This window comes from Colossoma macropomum, unplaced genomic scaffold (genome assembly GCF_904425465.1).
Source record: "Colossoma macropomum unplaced genomic scaffold, Colossoma_macropomum, whole genome shotgun sequence".
In the NCBI taxonomy this organism is placed as follows: domain Eukaryota; kingdom Metazoa; phylum Chordata; class Actinopteri; order Characiformes; family Serrasalmidae; genus Colossoma; species Colossoma macropomum.
Genome location: NW_023494793.1, coordinates 22,337,291 through 22,353,136, shown reverse-complemented (window position 1 = coordinate 22,353,136; position 15,846 = coordinate 22,337,291). Strand labels below are relative to the sequence as shown.

General features: G+C 38.8%; 1 protein-coding gene across 1 annotated transcript in view; it reads right to left on the bottom strand.

Annotated features, from left to right (window-relative positions):
• bicdl1 (BICD family like cargo adaptor 1) overlaps nucleotides 1–15,583 on the bottom strand; it is a 54,440-nt gene extending 38,857 nt beyond the window's left edge. Inside the window, exons 1-2 of the mRNA XM_036578847.1 lie at nucleotides 15,155–15,583; nucleotides 9,656–9,871 (exon numbers count right to left, since the gene is read on the bottom strand). Coding sequence (XP_036434740.1) covers nucleotides 9,656–9,871; nucleotides 15,155–15,583 — 645 coding nt within the window. The remainder of the gene's footprint in view (nucleotides 1–9,655; nucleotides 9,872–15,154) is intronic.
• Nucleotides 15,584–15,846: the final 263 nt, after the last annotated feature.

The window sequence follows — 15,846 nt, the reverse complement described above, 5'->3', positions numbered from 1 at the left end:
TTTGTGGTGAAAATATGGCAGTTGTGAGCCCCAGATAAATGAAACAAACATGCAGTTGGTCTTTAAGTACTGATGATATCCATAATATGACTAGAAAAGCTCACTGTAATAATGTGCAACATCACATCGCCAACTGACTGAGTGTAAACAGTGAAAAGCAGTGCAGGCTCAGACATTTAGACCTCACTTTATTGCTAAATGCTGATCTATTTGTGTGTTGCTACAATAATCAGTATTCCGATCAGCTTTTCATCTCTCACAAATAGCTCCAGTACCGTGACTGACCTTAACTGCTCCAACACTGCATTCCTGATAGCCACTCAAGCACAAAGCATCATGGGGCATGGATCAATAAGGTTCAAGCACTTTTCAAACATGCAAAAAAGACACCGTTAATATTGATTACCATAACATTTGCACAGAGCAATTTATGACTGTGTCAGTGAGGATTATTTATACGTGGGTAAAACTTCATTAATGAGCTACAGAGGTGATGCCTAGACTGTTAGAGACTAAGAGTCATGTTAGATATTGCCATGAATCAATGAACTAGTAATGTTATGTTGATTCTTTCTGTTTCTGCAGCACCACACTCTTAAGAATACCTTCTAAGAATTATACAGCTGTTACAACACCATAAATCTTGATGTCCAGGAATTAGTACATTCCTCACAAGTACAGTCTTTCAACACCCAGCAGCAAACACTATGTTAATAACTGCAGCTAACATACATGGCCAAATGTGTATTAATTATTGAATTCAAGTGTTTCAGCCACATCCATTGCTAACAGCTGTATAAACTCAAGCACATAGCCATCTCCATAGACAAACACTGACAGTAGAATGGGTCATAATAAAGACCTCAGTGACTTGGCACTGTCATATTGCCACAAGTCAGTTTGTGAAATTTCTGCCCTGCTAAATCTGCCCCAGTCAACTGTAAGTGCTATTATTGTGAAGTGGAAGCTTCTAGGAGAAACAACAGATTTTGAAATGGGAAGTCCAACAAGCCTATATCAATGTGAGGGTCAGGTGTCCACAACTTTTGGCCACATTGTGTATTTAGTTTTTGAGGCTTCTGTGTAATTTTCTATCAAATATACTTTCTACTTTTTTCTAATGTTTAAAAATGAATAACTTGTACTTAATGGCTGTTTTGTCTTGAAAATAAATAAACGAAAGAGTGGTCTCTGACTTTAGCACAGTACTGTATATGACATTCTATCTTCAAAATGGTAACTTTATATAATAAAGGAAAAAAACATTTCTAATTTTAATGTACTAATATATTTTTATATAATAGATGGATCTTTTCTATTCACTGTGTTCAAACATAAAAAGTGAGTCACAGGGTTGTGATGTGGCAGTGATGATAATATATACTCTGCACATACAATGGAATGTTTAATATTGAAGGAATTCGAGGGCCTTTGCATTGTTTTGATAATAAAATTGTAGTGCAGTGCAGTGCGAGGTGATTAAAATTCAGGACTATTTGAATAATGGGTGTGAATTCTATTCTTCTGTTTTTCTGCTGCTGCTGCTGTGCGAGCCTGAAGCTCGGAAAAGATCCTGAAAAACAGACTAGCTATAAAATCCCTCTCTCTCTCTTTTTTGCTCGCTCTCTCACTCTCTCACTCACGCTCTCTCAACAGGAGTTGAGAAGAGAGATCTCACCCTTCTAAATATGCAGAACTCCCATACTGTATCCCTATTTAGAAACATCACCCACAGACTGTCTGCCCGACTCAGAACCAGCTAGAAACATCTCACCCCACCCTGAAACAAACCATCCAAAACACTCTGCACTGTAGAAACCTGAAGGAATACTTCAGTGTCACTTCACTTAAATATACTAATATACTCTAATATTCTTTGCTGCACATCTATCGAACAGTTGTTTACCACAGACAATAATTTAGATGTGTATCACAGCTTCAGTGCCTGCTCATTGACTTCTATTATAAGTGTGTTAAGAGACAAGGTTCTTTTTCTAAGTACAGGGGAGGAAAGGTTCTTTACAGAACCAAAAGTGGTTCGTCTATGGCACTGCTCCTAAGAACCCTTTCTGGCACCTTTATTTTGCTTCTTAGTTTGAATAGTAACATTTTCATATGGACAAACTCTACCATACTGTTATTGTGGCCATCATTATAGTATCTCACTTACTCCAGATTATGTGACAATATTGCTATATGCTTAAATCTAGAAAATCCTAAAATATTGTTGGGAAAATACAGCCGTCATGTCTTCTGAAAATTCTCAGAACACTCCCACAGCACAGATTTTGTTTGTAATATTGTACTTTTATAATGTTTAATTCTCTAATAGTGCTCTAAAACCAACCCAGATCCTGGAGAACTACCTTCCTGTGAAATCTAGTGATAACAACAATCTGCTACACCTGCTAACTTACTTCTTCAGACATGCTTGATTGTTTAGGTCAGGTGTGGTAGTGAATAATGAATTTTCTGATTCATTCCACTCCTAGTGTTTAATTATATATTGTATTTAATTATAATTATATATAACGTTAACATAGAACACAACCACAACAGCACCTGTAGGAGATTTCTATGGGATCATTTAAAATTGTTCTTAAATCCTGAGTTTGTCTTATTTATTGAAAACAATCCTAATCAACTACACAAAAAAGCATATAAAAACTCTGTGTGAGGGACAGATTAAGCTGCAGCCTCATGCTCTCACTGTTAGTGGCTTTGCTTCTCTGATTGATGAGCTCTCTGACTGTTAGCTCTGGGTGTTGCTGTTGCTGTTCACATAAAGCCCCTCTGTGGGAGTGACTCATCATGAAGCAACATGTATTGAAGCCCACTAATTGGCTTATGGGGCATATGCGTGCTGTGTGAACAGCAGCAGAACATGTGAAGAATGCTGTGTTGGTTTCTGCGCTCGCTGTGGAGCGGCTCTGAGTGTCATTCAAAATATCAACAGGATTAATTTTATTTACACTTATTTCATATCAGTTTGGGTTTGCTCCAATGATGAGCACAAGCATTCATTTTCTTTTTTATTTCATCACCGTCATAGTATGGTGTCATGGTAATTGTAAATCAATGGTAACTTTATAGCAGAAGGAAAAACCTATAGCCTACATTGTTAATGTACTTCATCTTTTCCGCTTATGTTTGTGTGATTTTATGTACCAAAAACAGCCACAATAAATTTTTACATGACCATACCCCAACCTCTCTTTAGCTATTAGAATAAATCAGGCTGTTTTTGTTACTGTGCATTTAAGACTGATTTATGTAAATGAGCTGTGTTCTGATTGGCTGTTTTGTTCTGTATTGTGCCTCATTCAGCAGTGCGAGCTGAAACACTCCTAATAATTTCAGTGCTAATGGGTGTGGCTGAACTGCTGTGGGCTTAATAAGAGGGCACATAGATATTTAGTTATATGGTACCATTTTGGTAACATATTATTTGGGAAATAACTTTCTCACAATGTAAAAGGTGTAAAGGGCAACTTGTGCTTTCAAATTAAAAATAAAAAACAAAAACATGAAGTGAGGAAGTTTATGTATGACAGTGATGAAATGTTATATAATTGCATATGTGCACAATATTCCTGCATGTTTCTGTTTAGTCTGACTATATGAAGTCGGGGCACATTATACAATCAAAAACATACTTTAAAAGATTTGCTCTGGTATATGCTGACCACCAAACACAAGTGGTCAGAAAAACAACATGGACAAGTTTTGCCCCAGTAAGAGGTTTAACACAGATCAGTATTCCAACCCTTGATCAGGAGTGACCACTGCAAAACAACCTGATAACTAGGAGATGACTTGCAAACTAGCCGCAACGCCTCTCTGTCAATGAATGTAGCAACAGATCTCTAAAGTTGTGCAGCATTTTGTAGTTGTGGGAATGCCCACATAAGGAACTCCAGGTCTAAGTGGTTTTACTCTGAGGGAAAATGAACAAAACCCAGTGTTAAACAAGAATGTTCAGTAGCTGTTACGTTTTTTCCTGTGTACACTTTTCCACCTGAAAGCCACTCAATCCTATGAATTATGAGGCCATTCAGCAACCACAGGACAAATATTGCTACATCCATGCTACAAGGACATTATAACTGTGCATTGAAATACAAAAGTAGGTCTATTACTAAACATCAATATTATTATTATAACAATACCAAACAACTACTCAAACAGTTTTTGTGGGCTATTTTGGTGAGGTTGCCAGCTTACTTATGATAGTGTAAGTTTTTATTTTATTTTTTTTATTTTTAATATGTCCATTGCTAAATGAAAAGGTCCTTTAATGTGTGCACCAAGATGTTGCCGATCTTCTACCAGTCTGTTGTTGCGGGTGCTGTCTTCTTTGCAGTAGTCTGCTGGGGAGGCATCATCAGAGGGGGAGATGCAAAAAGGCTCAACAAACTGATCAAGAAAGCTAGTTCTGTCTTGGGATGCTCACTGGATGATTTTGAGGTGTTGGTTGAAAGGAGGTCACTTAATAAAACCACTGCTATGCTGAACAATACATCACACCCCCTCCATGACCTACTGGTCAGACAGCGGAGCACCTTCAGCAGCAGACTCATTCAGCTCTGCTGTAGCAAGAAATGGTACAGGAGATTGTTCATACCAACAGTGATTGCACTGTACAACACCTTGTGACTGTGCCGAGACATTATTGTACACTGAGCCACTCATATTGCACTGCCACTTTGTTTATTTTGTTTATTTGTCCACTAATATTGCACACTGCACTGTCACTTTGTTTATACATCCATAAATGTCATAATGTTAAAGGTAATCTGTACAACCGTTAACATTTTTTGCTACAGTCCATAGTCAGTAGTTCATTCACTGGAGGGACAGTCACCACCGCATTGTCTCCTGCATAGTATTCATGCAATTACTTTGTATTTTTGTAGTGCACATTACTTTTACTGTTTATTGTTTTAGTATATTTTATTCTATTATTTATCTCTACTTTCTTTTTATATATATGTAAATAGTGTACGACAATGCTCCTGTTCATTTTGCTGTTGTTTTACTTTGTACTGCTGCAATAGAAGAATTTCCCTGTGGGATTAATAAAGTGATCTATCTGTCTGGCTGTCTGTCTGTTTGTCTATCTATCTGTCTATCTAGTAGTTTTTTACCTGATACTTTTGTAAATCTACTCAAGTTGTTTTTTGGGAAGGTACTTTTTTGCTGGTGTATAGATTTGGGCTACTTTACCTACCTCTGCAAAAATCCCATGATGATGAGACATTTTTTGGGGCACAACTTCAGAAATATCTGAACTAGAGTGCATTTGCATGTGAAAGGTCACACTATTAGGATAGATCAGGTGTATTTTGTGTGTGTGTATGTAACTGAGCTAAATAACATGATGGTAAATGTATTGTTGTTGTTTTCAACCTGCCTAGTTTTGAGTACCTTAAACAACATAGTCCAACTTGGTCGCTTAGTATTTAAACTGAAAACTCAATATTATGTAGAGACCGTAAACAAACTTTGCTATGATTTCTCATTAGGTTGAATGAGATTTTTTCCAATGCTCTAAACTTGTCTAAGCTAGCAACAGTAGCTAGTAAAGAATGCACTTCTTACAACCATTCCAATTAAACCCCTGCACCAGGTCATCCTTCTGTTACAGTTTATAAAGGGACATTAAGGATAATTCAGGATACACTTCCACCGTCTCCCTGCTTGACTTTAGTAGGGACTATGTAAAGGGTTGGCTTGGTTGCTTGGCTTGTGCTGTGATGCTAAATGAACGTGTCCCAAATGGAATGTTCTAGTTCAGTTTTGATGAGTTTGTATGAGGTGACGCTGTCTGAGAAAGTGGTCGAGGCTTTCTCTGTGCCACTGCCATGAAATTTATTCATTGCATGGAGAATGGCTGTTTCCCACCTGCCCGTGACTTCAGCTAAATAACTAACAACCTATATGGGATTTTTTCTGCCAAACATAATCAATTATTCACTTGAATGAATGCATAAAATATTCAGCTGGTCTTATCTCAACTTTAAGGAAAATTGAAGGTGTTTGGTATGCTAAATTTTAAACCGACAAAACCTCCAAAATGCACTACAGCTCAAAGGTACTCCAACCTTGCCTCTCTTTCAGTTGGCCCTCAGCTCCATAACAATCTACTACACGCTTGAAAATAAAGGCTCCTAAATGCTTCATGGCTTGGGCGTACAGCTGTAAGGAAATCCTTGGTGGAGGTGCTTCAAACTTTAAAAAGCTCGGACACCTCATCTACAAAACATGGTTCTCTAAAAAACCTTCCATTGAAAGGTTCTTTAGGGAACCAAAAAGTAGTTCTTCCACAGCAGGTGTATCAAATGAGTTCCTTCTGGGCCACAGCTCTGCAGAGATTCATGTTTTCCCTCTTCTAACACTCTCAGTTTAACACTGATCAGGATTCAGACTCTTGGTCAAGAGTGACCACTACAAAACAATATAGCTAGACAACTTCCAAACTAGCCACAACATTTTTCTCTCCAACACTTCTCTATCAATTAATGTAACTTTTCAAAATTTTCAAAAATCACTGAAGCTCCCTGACTGGCTGAAAATCACTGAAGCTCCCTTTAGATTGAGCCTTCCCTCTCTTGTCCTTGGCTAGCCCTGGTTTCCTCACACTCATGGTTCCTCTCAGCTTCAGGACAATCCACTACACTCTTAAAAAACAATAGCTCCAAAATGCTGGGTTCTTTAAGGTCTAAAAAGGTTCCTCACACCAACATGTCATTTGCAAAAATTATTCTTTAAAAATCATCCATTGAAAGGTTCCTTAGAGATCCAAAACTGGCTCTTCTATAGACCAAAACAGAAAGTTTGTAAAAACATAGGGTGGATACATTTCCAGGTGGATAACTTGCATCCAGTCAGCTTGGAAGCAGCTAATTTCCCAGTAAATACTAAACAGAATAAGTGAATAATGGAAAAAATCTTCTTGTGTTTTAGGCTGTAATATCAAATGTACCAAGCACATCATGTGTTTTCTTTAAGTTTTTCCCCTTTTTTCAGCTTTCAAAAACAGGTAGTGCTGCTATAAGTCATATTAATCCCTGTCAGGGTTACAGCTGAAGCAAGTGACAATTTTTTTGCGAATCTTTTGCTTCTTCTGGTGATGATGAAGTCACCAAGCACTACTACACTAACAATAATTTGATGTAGTGATAGTAAAGTGTGACCTAGAAAAGTATTTTGATGTGTCAACTTGTTACTCTGTAAAATGTTCGATATCAGGTGACATAAACTAGATAGGACGCTAATGCTAACGCTACTAGCATTTATGCTAGCCTCCATAATTTTACACTCAACAGAGAAAATTATAAGCTTTGCTTGATTCTGCACATGGTTGTGTGTAACTGTGCACATTTGTGTGAGTGTGTGTGTAGAACATCAACCAATAAGTTAAGCTAACTAGAATGCAAGGTAGCTAATACCCAGCTAGCAAGAGGATAGCAGGACATTGCTGGCCTGAGGGCAAAGCTGGTGTTTTCCGGATGGCCCACTGGTGGTTAAGCAGAGTATTAGACAAAGTGCCACTTTTAATCACTGATTTTCCACTCACAGTGCAATTTTCTAATTTTTTCCTTCCTTTTTTCTTTCATTATCCTTTCTAAATCAGTTTAGTAAATAACTTTAACAGTAATATCATAAGTAAAGCCGATTTTGCAACGGTAACAAATCTAGAACCAACATTTCAGCAACATTTTCAACATAATCAATGTATAATAGCCCTAGTCATTAAATTTTTTGTATTTTTTTTAGTTTGTGGTATTTGACTTCATTTATTTTCAAAAAATAAAAGTTGTGCATTTAAAATCTGTTTGAGGAGATTAAAATCTAGTTCGACCTATATGCAGGACAACAATCTAGGTGGTGCCAGGGTGGACCAGCATATGGTCAGTGGGGTGCTGAACTTATCGAGCTAGCAAACCGATATATGCTTGCTATATACCCAAATTACATGCTTTACAGTGGCATAAAATGACCAAAAAGACAATTAAATTGTTAATCATAGTTATATTATAATGGTTCCAGCTATCTCTTGTAGTGCATGTTTATTATTATATATAACAAATATTAACCATGCAACGTCGTGAAGTTATCGACCTGGGAAGATCAGTTTAAAAATAATGGCCAGTTTGGACAACAACAGCTTTAGCAGCATACAAGCTTATTAATATAAACAACGACGACACAGGACGTAGGAGCATCTAGTTTGGCAAACTGCGGATATTTAGAGGCACACACTATGGGCAATTCTAGACCCTATTTAAGGGGGACTGTGTTTTTTATCTCAGCCCCCTAAAAATCTCATTCTTTCCCAAATCCATTCTTTCCCAAACAAACAAAAATCCTGACATTTTGTGATATTTTCCTTTTTGCTGTTACTGCAGTGCTGCTGTAAACAACCATCAAACAAAACAAACAAGTTCTTCCCTTCATTCTGAGATTCTGGGGTTTGAGACATACTGAAAGCTTTCCATAACATGCTAACGACTTACGCAGTGGCGATGTTGTGATTATTGCTTATGCAGAAAGTCCTGATAGCATATGTTAAGGACTAGAAGCTTATGCAGCCATTTGGGCATCAAGAAAAGGCCTTTTCAAATTTGTCTCATGCTTAAAAATAAGCAAGACCTCCTTTGGGGTGAATTAACACATTTGATTGACAAACACAGGACAGCGATTGGATAGAATACCAAAGACAGATGACCATGTAAAAACTGACATATAATAATAAACAGTAAACCACTCTCAAACTCCCAGCACTGATCAGGATCTCACAGCACCACAGGGCTCCACTCATTCTGATGTTACTAAAAGACATTAAACCAAGAACAAAACCACAGCTGATTTCAGACGACATGTGGCTTAAAAATCGCATCACGAAACGGCAATCAGTTTAACATTTCAAGAGAAACAAGTCGTTTAGTTTGTGCAAATCGCTTGTTACATTACCTCAGCCACTCCTACTAGTCAACAGGTGGACAATAGTCTCCAGCATTCCTATACTAATTAACACTTAATGGATTTGACAAACAGGGAATTTGGATTGCTGAATATAAAAAAAAGGCTGAGCCTCCGTAATGGTGAAATCCAAGAATCACCCTTGGTACACACTATCTGAGTATTCTGATATTCATTCACAAGATCACTGAAAACTTTCTGTTTATCCAGTATCTTGGTTAACTGTCAGCATTAGTACAAAAGTAATTTCTTTGCTGTTGTAACATGATGCTCTGCTCTGTGATGGACTGGTGACCTGTCCAGGGTGTTTTCTGCTTTCTGCCCAATGAGAGACCCAGGAGGGTAAGCGGCATAGATAACGTGGGCGTGTGTGTGACGTATTGCTGATTTGTCCTATGGCAGGTGTGACAAACTGGGTTCCTTCTGGGCCACGGCTCTGCAGAGATGAGTGTTTTCCCTTTTCTAATGCTTTAAATTCAATTCAAAAAGGCCTTGCTAATTAGTTGAAGAGTTGAATGAGATGTGTTTAATGAGGCAGAAATCTGAAGTCTGCAGTGTTGTGGCCCACCAGGACTTGAGTCTGACAACATGTTCTGTATTATCGCTCCAAAGAACCATTTTTATTTTTAAGATATGCCCCCAGAGTCGACCCCATCCGTATCTCACTCACTCTGCTGAGCTGCTCCAGCAGACGGTGGTTCTGTTCCGACAGCTCTGTGATGGCGCGGGTCTTGTCCCGGTCGGCCTCGCGCAGCTGCATCTGGTGCCTCTCTAGCTCGCCCTGCAGCTGCTGTACATCTGTCTCCAGCTCCGCTACGCGGCCCTCCCACTCACCCTCACGGCTCTCCAATCGCCGCCGCAGCTCATGCTTCTCCTGCTCCAGGTGCTGAGAGGGGGAGAGGAGGAGATACAGAGGCATTAAAGTAACAGTTCCACCAAAGATATAGACAGTTTCCTGTTTACCCCAAATGTAGTCGATCCACCAAGACATGTCTGGTGTTTGAGGTTTTATTCGTTAGTTTTGCTCTGGAGCTGTGGGGCTAATGAAAGGTAATCCCCCACTAATTAAAACAAATGAATGGAACTGAACAGCTACTACTGTTTTTATCTACACTTTAACAAAAAGTCTTCTATGTAGTACCAAAAATCATCATTGCCTTCCATCATAGAGAAAAACCATTTAACATGCAAAGAATCACTTATACATTCAAATGGTTATTTGAGTGCTCTACATATAGCAAAGGTGTAGACTTTTGTGTACTCTTTAACATTTGAAAGATGAAGAATCATTACTCCCAAGAATTTGCTCTCAACACATCTGGGCTTTGCTTGTGGTTGTTCAATTTGACCAAAAATATATATTTTTAAAACCATATATATATATATATATATATATATATATATATATATATATATATATATATATATATATAGTAAAATAACTACAGCTTGAACAGAGAGAATCATTGCTTTAAATCCATATTTTCCATGACATCTTCACTTCCCTACACCCAGACCTTTAGCTGTTCTACACTGTTAAAAATAAAGGTTCTGTGCAGGTACATTTCTCGTTCATTAAGGTACAAACAATGTACATCTACCCTCAAAGGTACAACAGTGGTTTTAAGGTCCAATTGTGTACCTTAAATAAGTATTTTTTTCCAGGTAAAAAGTACATATTTGTACCTTTTCATAACCTAATGTTTTAAAACAGAACAACAAAATAAAAAGTCTGGGGATGAGACGGGGTGTGTGGAGACAATACAACTTTTCAGAAAATTATAATTTCAATGGATTATGGTAAAATGATGTTCCCTGACTAAATGTACTAGATGTACCACCCCAGTGACCAGAGGGGTACTGCCCCAGTGACAGTTTCATAGTTTTATTTCTGAGAGTGTAGTGTTCTGGACTGTCAAAGATGTAATAAGTGAGGTAAACTAAGCAGGCTACCTGTGATAATGTAAGATACTGCCAGTCTTCCTCAGGCTTTATTAGCAATAGCTAGCTAGATCTTCTTTAAACCTAGGAAAAACCTTCTACATCTAAAGGTGTACCTCTGTGACATGACACACACACACATATACACATACACACACATATATATATATATACATATATATATATATATGTATATATGTGTGTGTGTGTGTGTGTGTGTGTGTGTGTATATATATATATATATATATATATATATATATAGTCCTGTTATGAACTCTTTTAAAGTGTCCTCTGACTAACAAACACACTGATGTGATACTCTGCACTTATTGATGCAAGTACATAGTTCCAGTGCAGACTTAAAGAAGTAAAGCAAAATGAAAGAAGCATGAAGATTCTTTTGCCAAACTATCACTTTGTCATTATGATTATTATTTGTCAAGATAACAGTTTTATACAATTAATAGTTGGCCAACATTCCAGGTTCTGTGAATAATGAAATATTAATGCAAATCATTCAGTTAAACTCCTGGAGAACTAATCAGGGATACCATAAAGGCAGCTGTCTTTTGTGGTCCACCCTTGTTTAATGGAAAGAGCTGAAAGCACCCATGGGAATTAGTATGCTTACAGTAAGCACTGTGGCACAGATTAGGACGTGCGGGCAGAAGCTTATGCCAAAGAAGTGAGCAAGGCACAACCCAACCGGGTCAACTGCAGTCTCAAAATAAAGGAGCCAATAAGGCTTCTTTGGAGCCACAGAAGAACCACTTCTGGTTCCATGAAGAGCTTTTTAACCCTCCTGTTATGCTCCACTGCAAGGAACAGCAATAATGTTCCTGAGTTAAATTGGCCCGATGCATGTTTAAACATCTGAAAGTAGATTAAAAATATATTTTTTTCCATAAACATTATCTTTAGCTCAATTAATATCAATTTAATCATATTTAATGTATTCAAGTTTTTCCACTGTAGATCATGGTTTACTCATTCCCTTAATTCACTCGTTTTTCATTAAAATATAATTTTTTTAAACTGTGAAAATATCAAAACATCTCTTCTGTTCTGGGTCCAACAGAAAAAGTTTCATGCTCCAAAAATTATTTTTCCTGTATTTTTAAACTTTTAAACTCAGTTTGACCTGGAACATAACAGGAGAGCTGACTGATGAAATTCTTGGTGGTACAGTTTTTTTTTAAATGTGGCGTACAAGAACTTTTTAACTTTAAAGAACATAATGGAAAGGTTTTTGCTAGATACGTCCAAGCCAAGAACCTTTAAAGAACCTTTATTGGCCTTCAGAATGATGACGGGTCCCAAAACACATTAGCTTTGTTGTGTCATTTTTATAAAGGTCAGTTGGTTCCATATGATTGAGAGAGAGAGTTCAACCTCAGACAGAAGCTCCACGGCTGTGTATGTTCTGAGTCCATCTCTACTGCTGACCCCCAGCTTGAGAGAAGAGCTGGGAGCAGATGCGGAGGGAGAGAGGAGAGGGTGTGACACCACGGAGCAGATCGGCAGCAGATGTGGGCACAGTTGCCCCTGGAACAGGACTGCGGATTAGGCTTTGTTCTACAGCACACCACGTGCTGAGTGAAGAGGGTTTGGATGACCAGATAGCTGCCAAAATAACTGCCATGCTTACTGTATCGTGGATAATTCGCCTTTGTTTGGCTGCTTGATTGGTCTGTAGCAGCTAAATTGGGCTTGCAGTACACAATCCTGATTCTCTTTCTTCAAGGCAGATCACATGCTGAACATGGCTTTGCATAAAAGATTATTAATGTGAAGATCTGGTTTACATTTAAATGTACTTTTATGAAAGTCTTAACTGAAGTATACAGATATGAAATTGGTTTAATATATAAACTTACTGACTTTGATTTCTTTGCAATAGTGGTGATAAAAAGCAGGGGTTATGATGTCTACAATGCAAATATAACCATTTTATTTACTATCCAAAACAACCAGTGAACCCAAATTTTGGGTGCTATTTTGTATTAGAGTACCCTGCATGTACCTCTTCACCATGACTGTTTATTTAGGCTACAAACTTTATATTAAAACAAAAAAAAACTATGTTTTAGGAATCAGGCAACATATTCATCACCACTTCATGTAATAACTTTCTGTATGGCATTAAACTGTTAAGATATCTGCTTCCTTTCAACACCTCTATGAACAATTTCTGACTCTAAGTTTCTCAAGAATGGAGCATTTCACATCAAACCACTCTGAATGACTTTGTTTACATTTTTTTTGTAAAATTGTGAAAAAAAAAAAGTGGAATTGCCTTTGAACAACAGAGTACACTCTTAAAAATAAATTCCAACTGAGGTCCTTTGGAGTGATGCAATAGAAGAACCACTTTTAGTTCCCTAAAGAATCTTTAGATGGTTCTTTAACTTTTTTGGTAATTTCTGAGTGTGAAGAACACTGTTAAGGTTTAAAGAACCTCCATGTAATGTAAATATTCTATAACAATAAATGTTTTGTTTTTCCTGGAACCATTTTTGAATAATCTACACAATGTACCATTTAAGAACTTTTATTTTTAAATGTGTATGAAGGCCTTGATTGTAGCATATAAATATGATAGTGACTGCTGTACTCTGGACTACTTAGAGAGGTCAGTGTAGGTGGCAGCACTCTTGTACTTGAAGAGTATCACTGTATGTTTACTAATGGAGTATGCTGAACATCTCTGGATTTAATTAGTGAGTACGTTCTTGTTCATCACAGAACACAGTTTTAAAAACAACGGTGCCGAACAAGGTTCTCTGGAACAATCCCAAAGAAGAACCACTTTTTGTTCCATAAATAACATTCGAATGGGTCGTTGTTTAGAGCAGTAGTTCTCAAACTCATCCTCAGGGCTGCCTAGATAGTCCACATTTTGCTCTATCCCTATGTGTTGTGAGATGGGATACAGCAAACATGTGGGGACCCTGAGGACTGCTTTGAGAGCCACTGCTGGTTTCAAGAACCATTTTCAGTAACATAGCTTTTCCAAGAACCATGCATCTCAGTGAAGAACCATTTAGGAACCTTTATTTTTAAGACTGAATGAAGGCCATGGTTGTAGAATGTAAATATGAAGGTGACTGCCATACCCCAGACTACTAAGAGAGGTCAGTGCAGGTGGTAAGAGTATGTTTACTAATAGAGATCTCATTGGGCTTAATAAGTGAATGTTTTTTTGTCAATCAAAGAATACAGTTTTAAATTGTTCTTTGGAACGATGCCATAAAGTAACTGCTTTTGGTTACCTAAATTATATTAGAATATATGGTTCTTTATTGCAGCGGTTCTTAGGGCAGCACCTCATTGAGGACCTCATTGGGTTTAATCAGTGAGTGCTTTCTTGTTAATCCAAGAACACAGTGGATAACATACGTACAAAAGGCTTTGAAAGCACTGATAAACATTCAGTGCAGCTTTGCCTACCCATTAGAGCTGAATGTGACATCCACACATTAAAGTGGGACTCCACCAACATTTCAAAATTTATGGATAAATAAATGGTTACCAGGTCAACAAAACTATTCAGAGTGGTTTGGGGTGAAATGATCCGTCCTAGAGAAGCTTACAGAGCTAGAACTGCTCACAGTGGCAATGATAGGAACCAGATGTCTGAGGAGATTAACACCTCTCAAAGCTGCCTCACAGAACCTTATTACCTGAAATGCTTATGAATACACTGCCAGATGTCTGAGACACTGTTTTACGGTAGTTTTGTGATAAAGTTTTGATCTAAAACTTCTTTTAATCATGCTATTTTAACACATTCATGGTGGAGGGATACATGAAGGATGTTCTATGGCAAAATAGACCCCAAAGAAAACTTATTTCTTCCGATTGACCTATTGTTCTATTATAAGCGTTACATAAAAAACTCAGAAGACACGTGTAGGTTCACTGTTGGTTTTGGATAGCAAATAAAACGGCCATATATTCATTGTAAACATCAGAAGTCCTGGTTCCTATCACCACCACTGTAAAGAAATCTGAGTCGGTAAGCTTCTCTGCAAATGAATCATTTCACATCAACCACTCTGAATGACTTTACATCTCAACCCCTGGGTTAAACAGAAATTTTGAAAAGGTGGTGGAGTCCCACTTTGAAGTGCTAAAAGCTGGCAATGTTATATGATCAAATCACGGCCCTCTTCTCCTGAAACAGTATATATATACACAGAAGTGCAGCTCTGTAACTCGTGTTTACCTCTAGCTTCTCGTTCAGGTCCTTGTTCATTTTCTCATATTGCTTGGTGAGGTCTTGGTTTCGTTCAAGTAGTGCTTTGCCGAGTTTAGCAGCCAGGACCAAGTCCCTCTCTTTTTGTCGGAAGAGCGCCAGCAGGTCGACGTCTTGCTCCAGCGGCGCCTCGGCGGCGGACAGCTCCGCCGCGTCCTCCTCCTGCTCGCACTCGCGTTCGCATGTGAGCATGGCCAGCTCCTCCTCGAGCGCCGTGCCCAGGCCTCCCGCGGGCGCGCGCAGCAGCGAAGGAGCCTCGAGCCCTCCCGATTCTGGAGGAGGGCCCTGCAGGCTGGAGTCCAGCGAGGGCTCCATGCGGTCGCTGTCCAGCTCCCGTGGTGCTGAAAGCGTGGAGGCGCTCGACGGCGCCGAGTGCAGGTCGAGGCAGAAGGCGGACATGGAAAAAGCGAGAGACGAACGCGAACGCGCTTCAAAGCCGCTGGCCTCGCGTTCGCAACGGCCCGGCGTGGCCTGATATGCCGTGGGACGAGGACAGCGCCATGGAGAGCGCGTCAGTATACCGCGGTGTACCGTAAATCCTCAGACCTGTGCTCGTTTACATCCCCTGGCTGCGAGGTGGCGTCCTTCGTTTGAGGAAACGGCTGGAACCGCGTCTTCAAACCACGCAGGCAATAAATCTCCTCGCAAATCCCGCCCGGGTC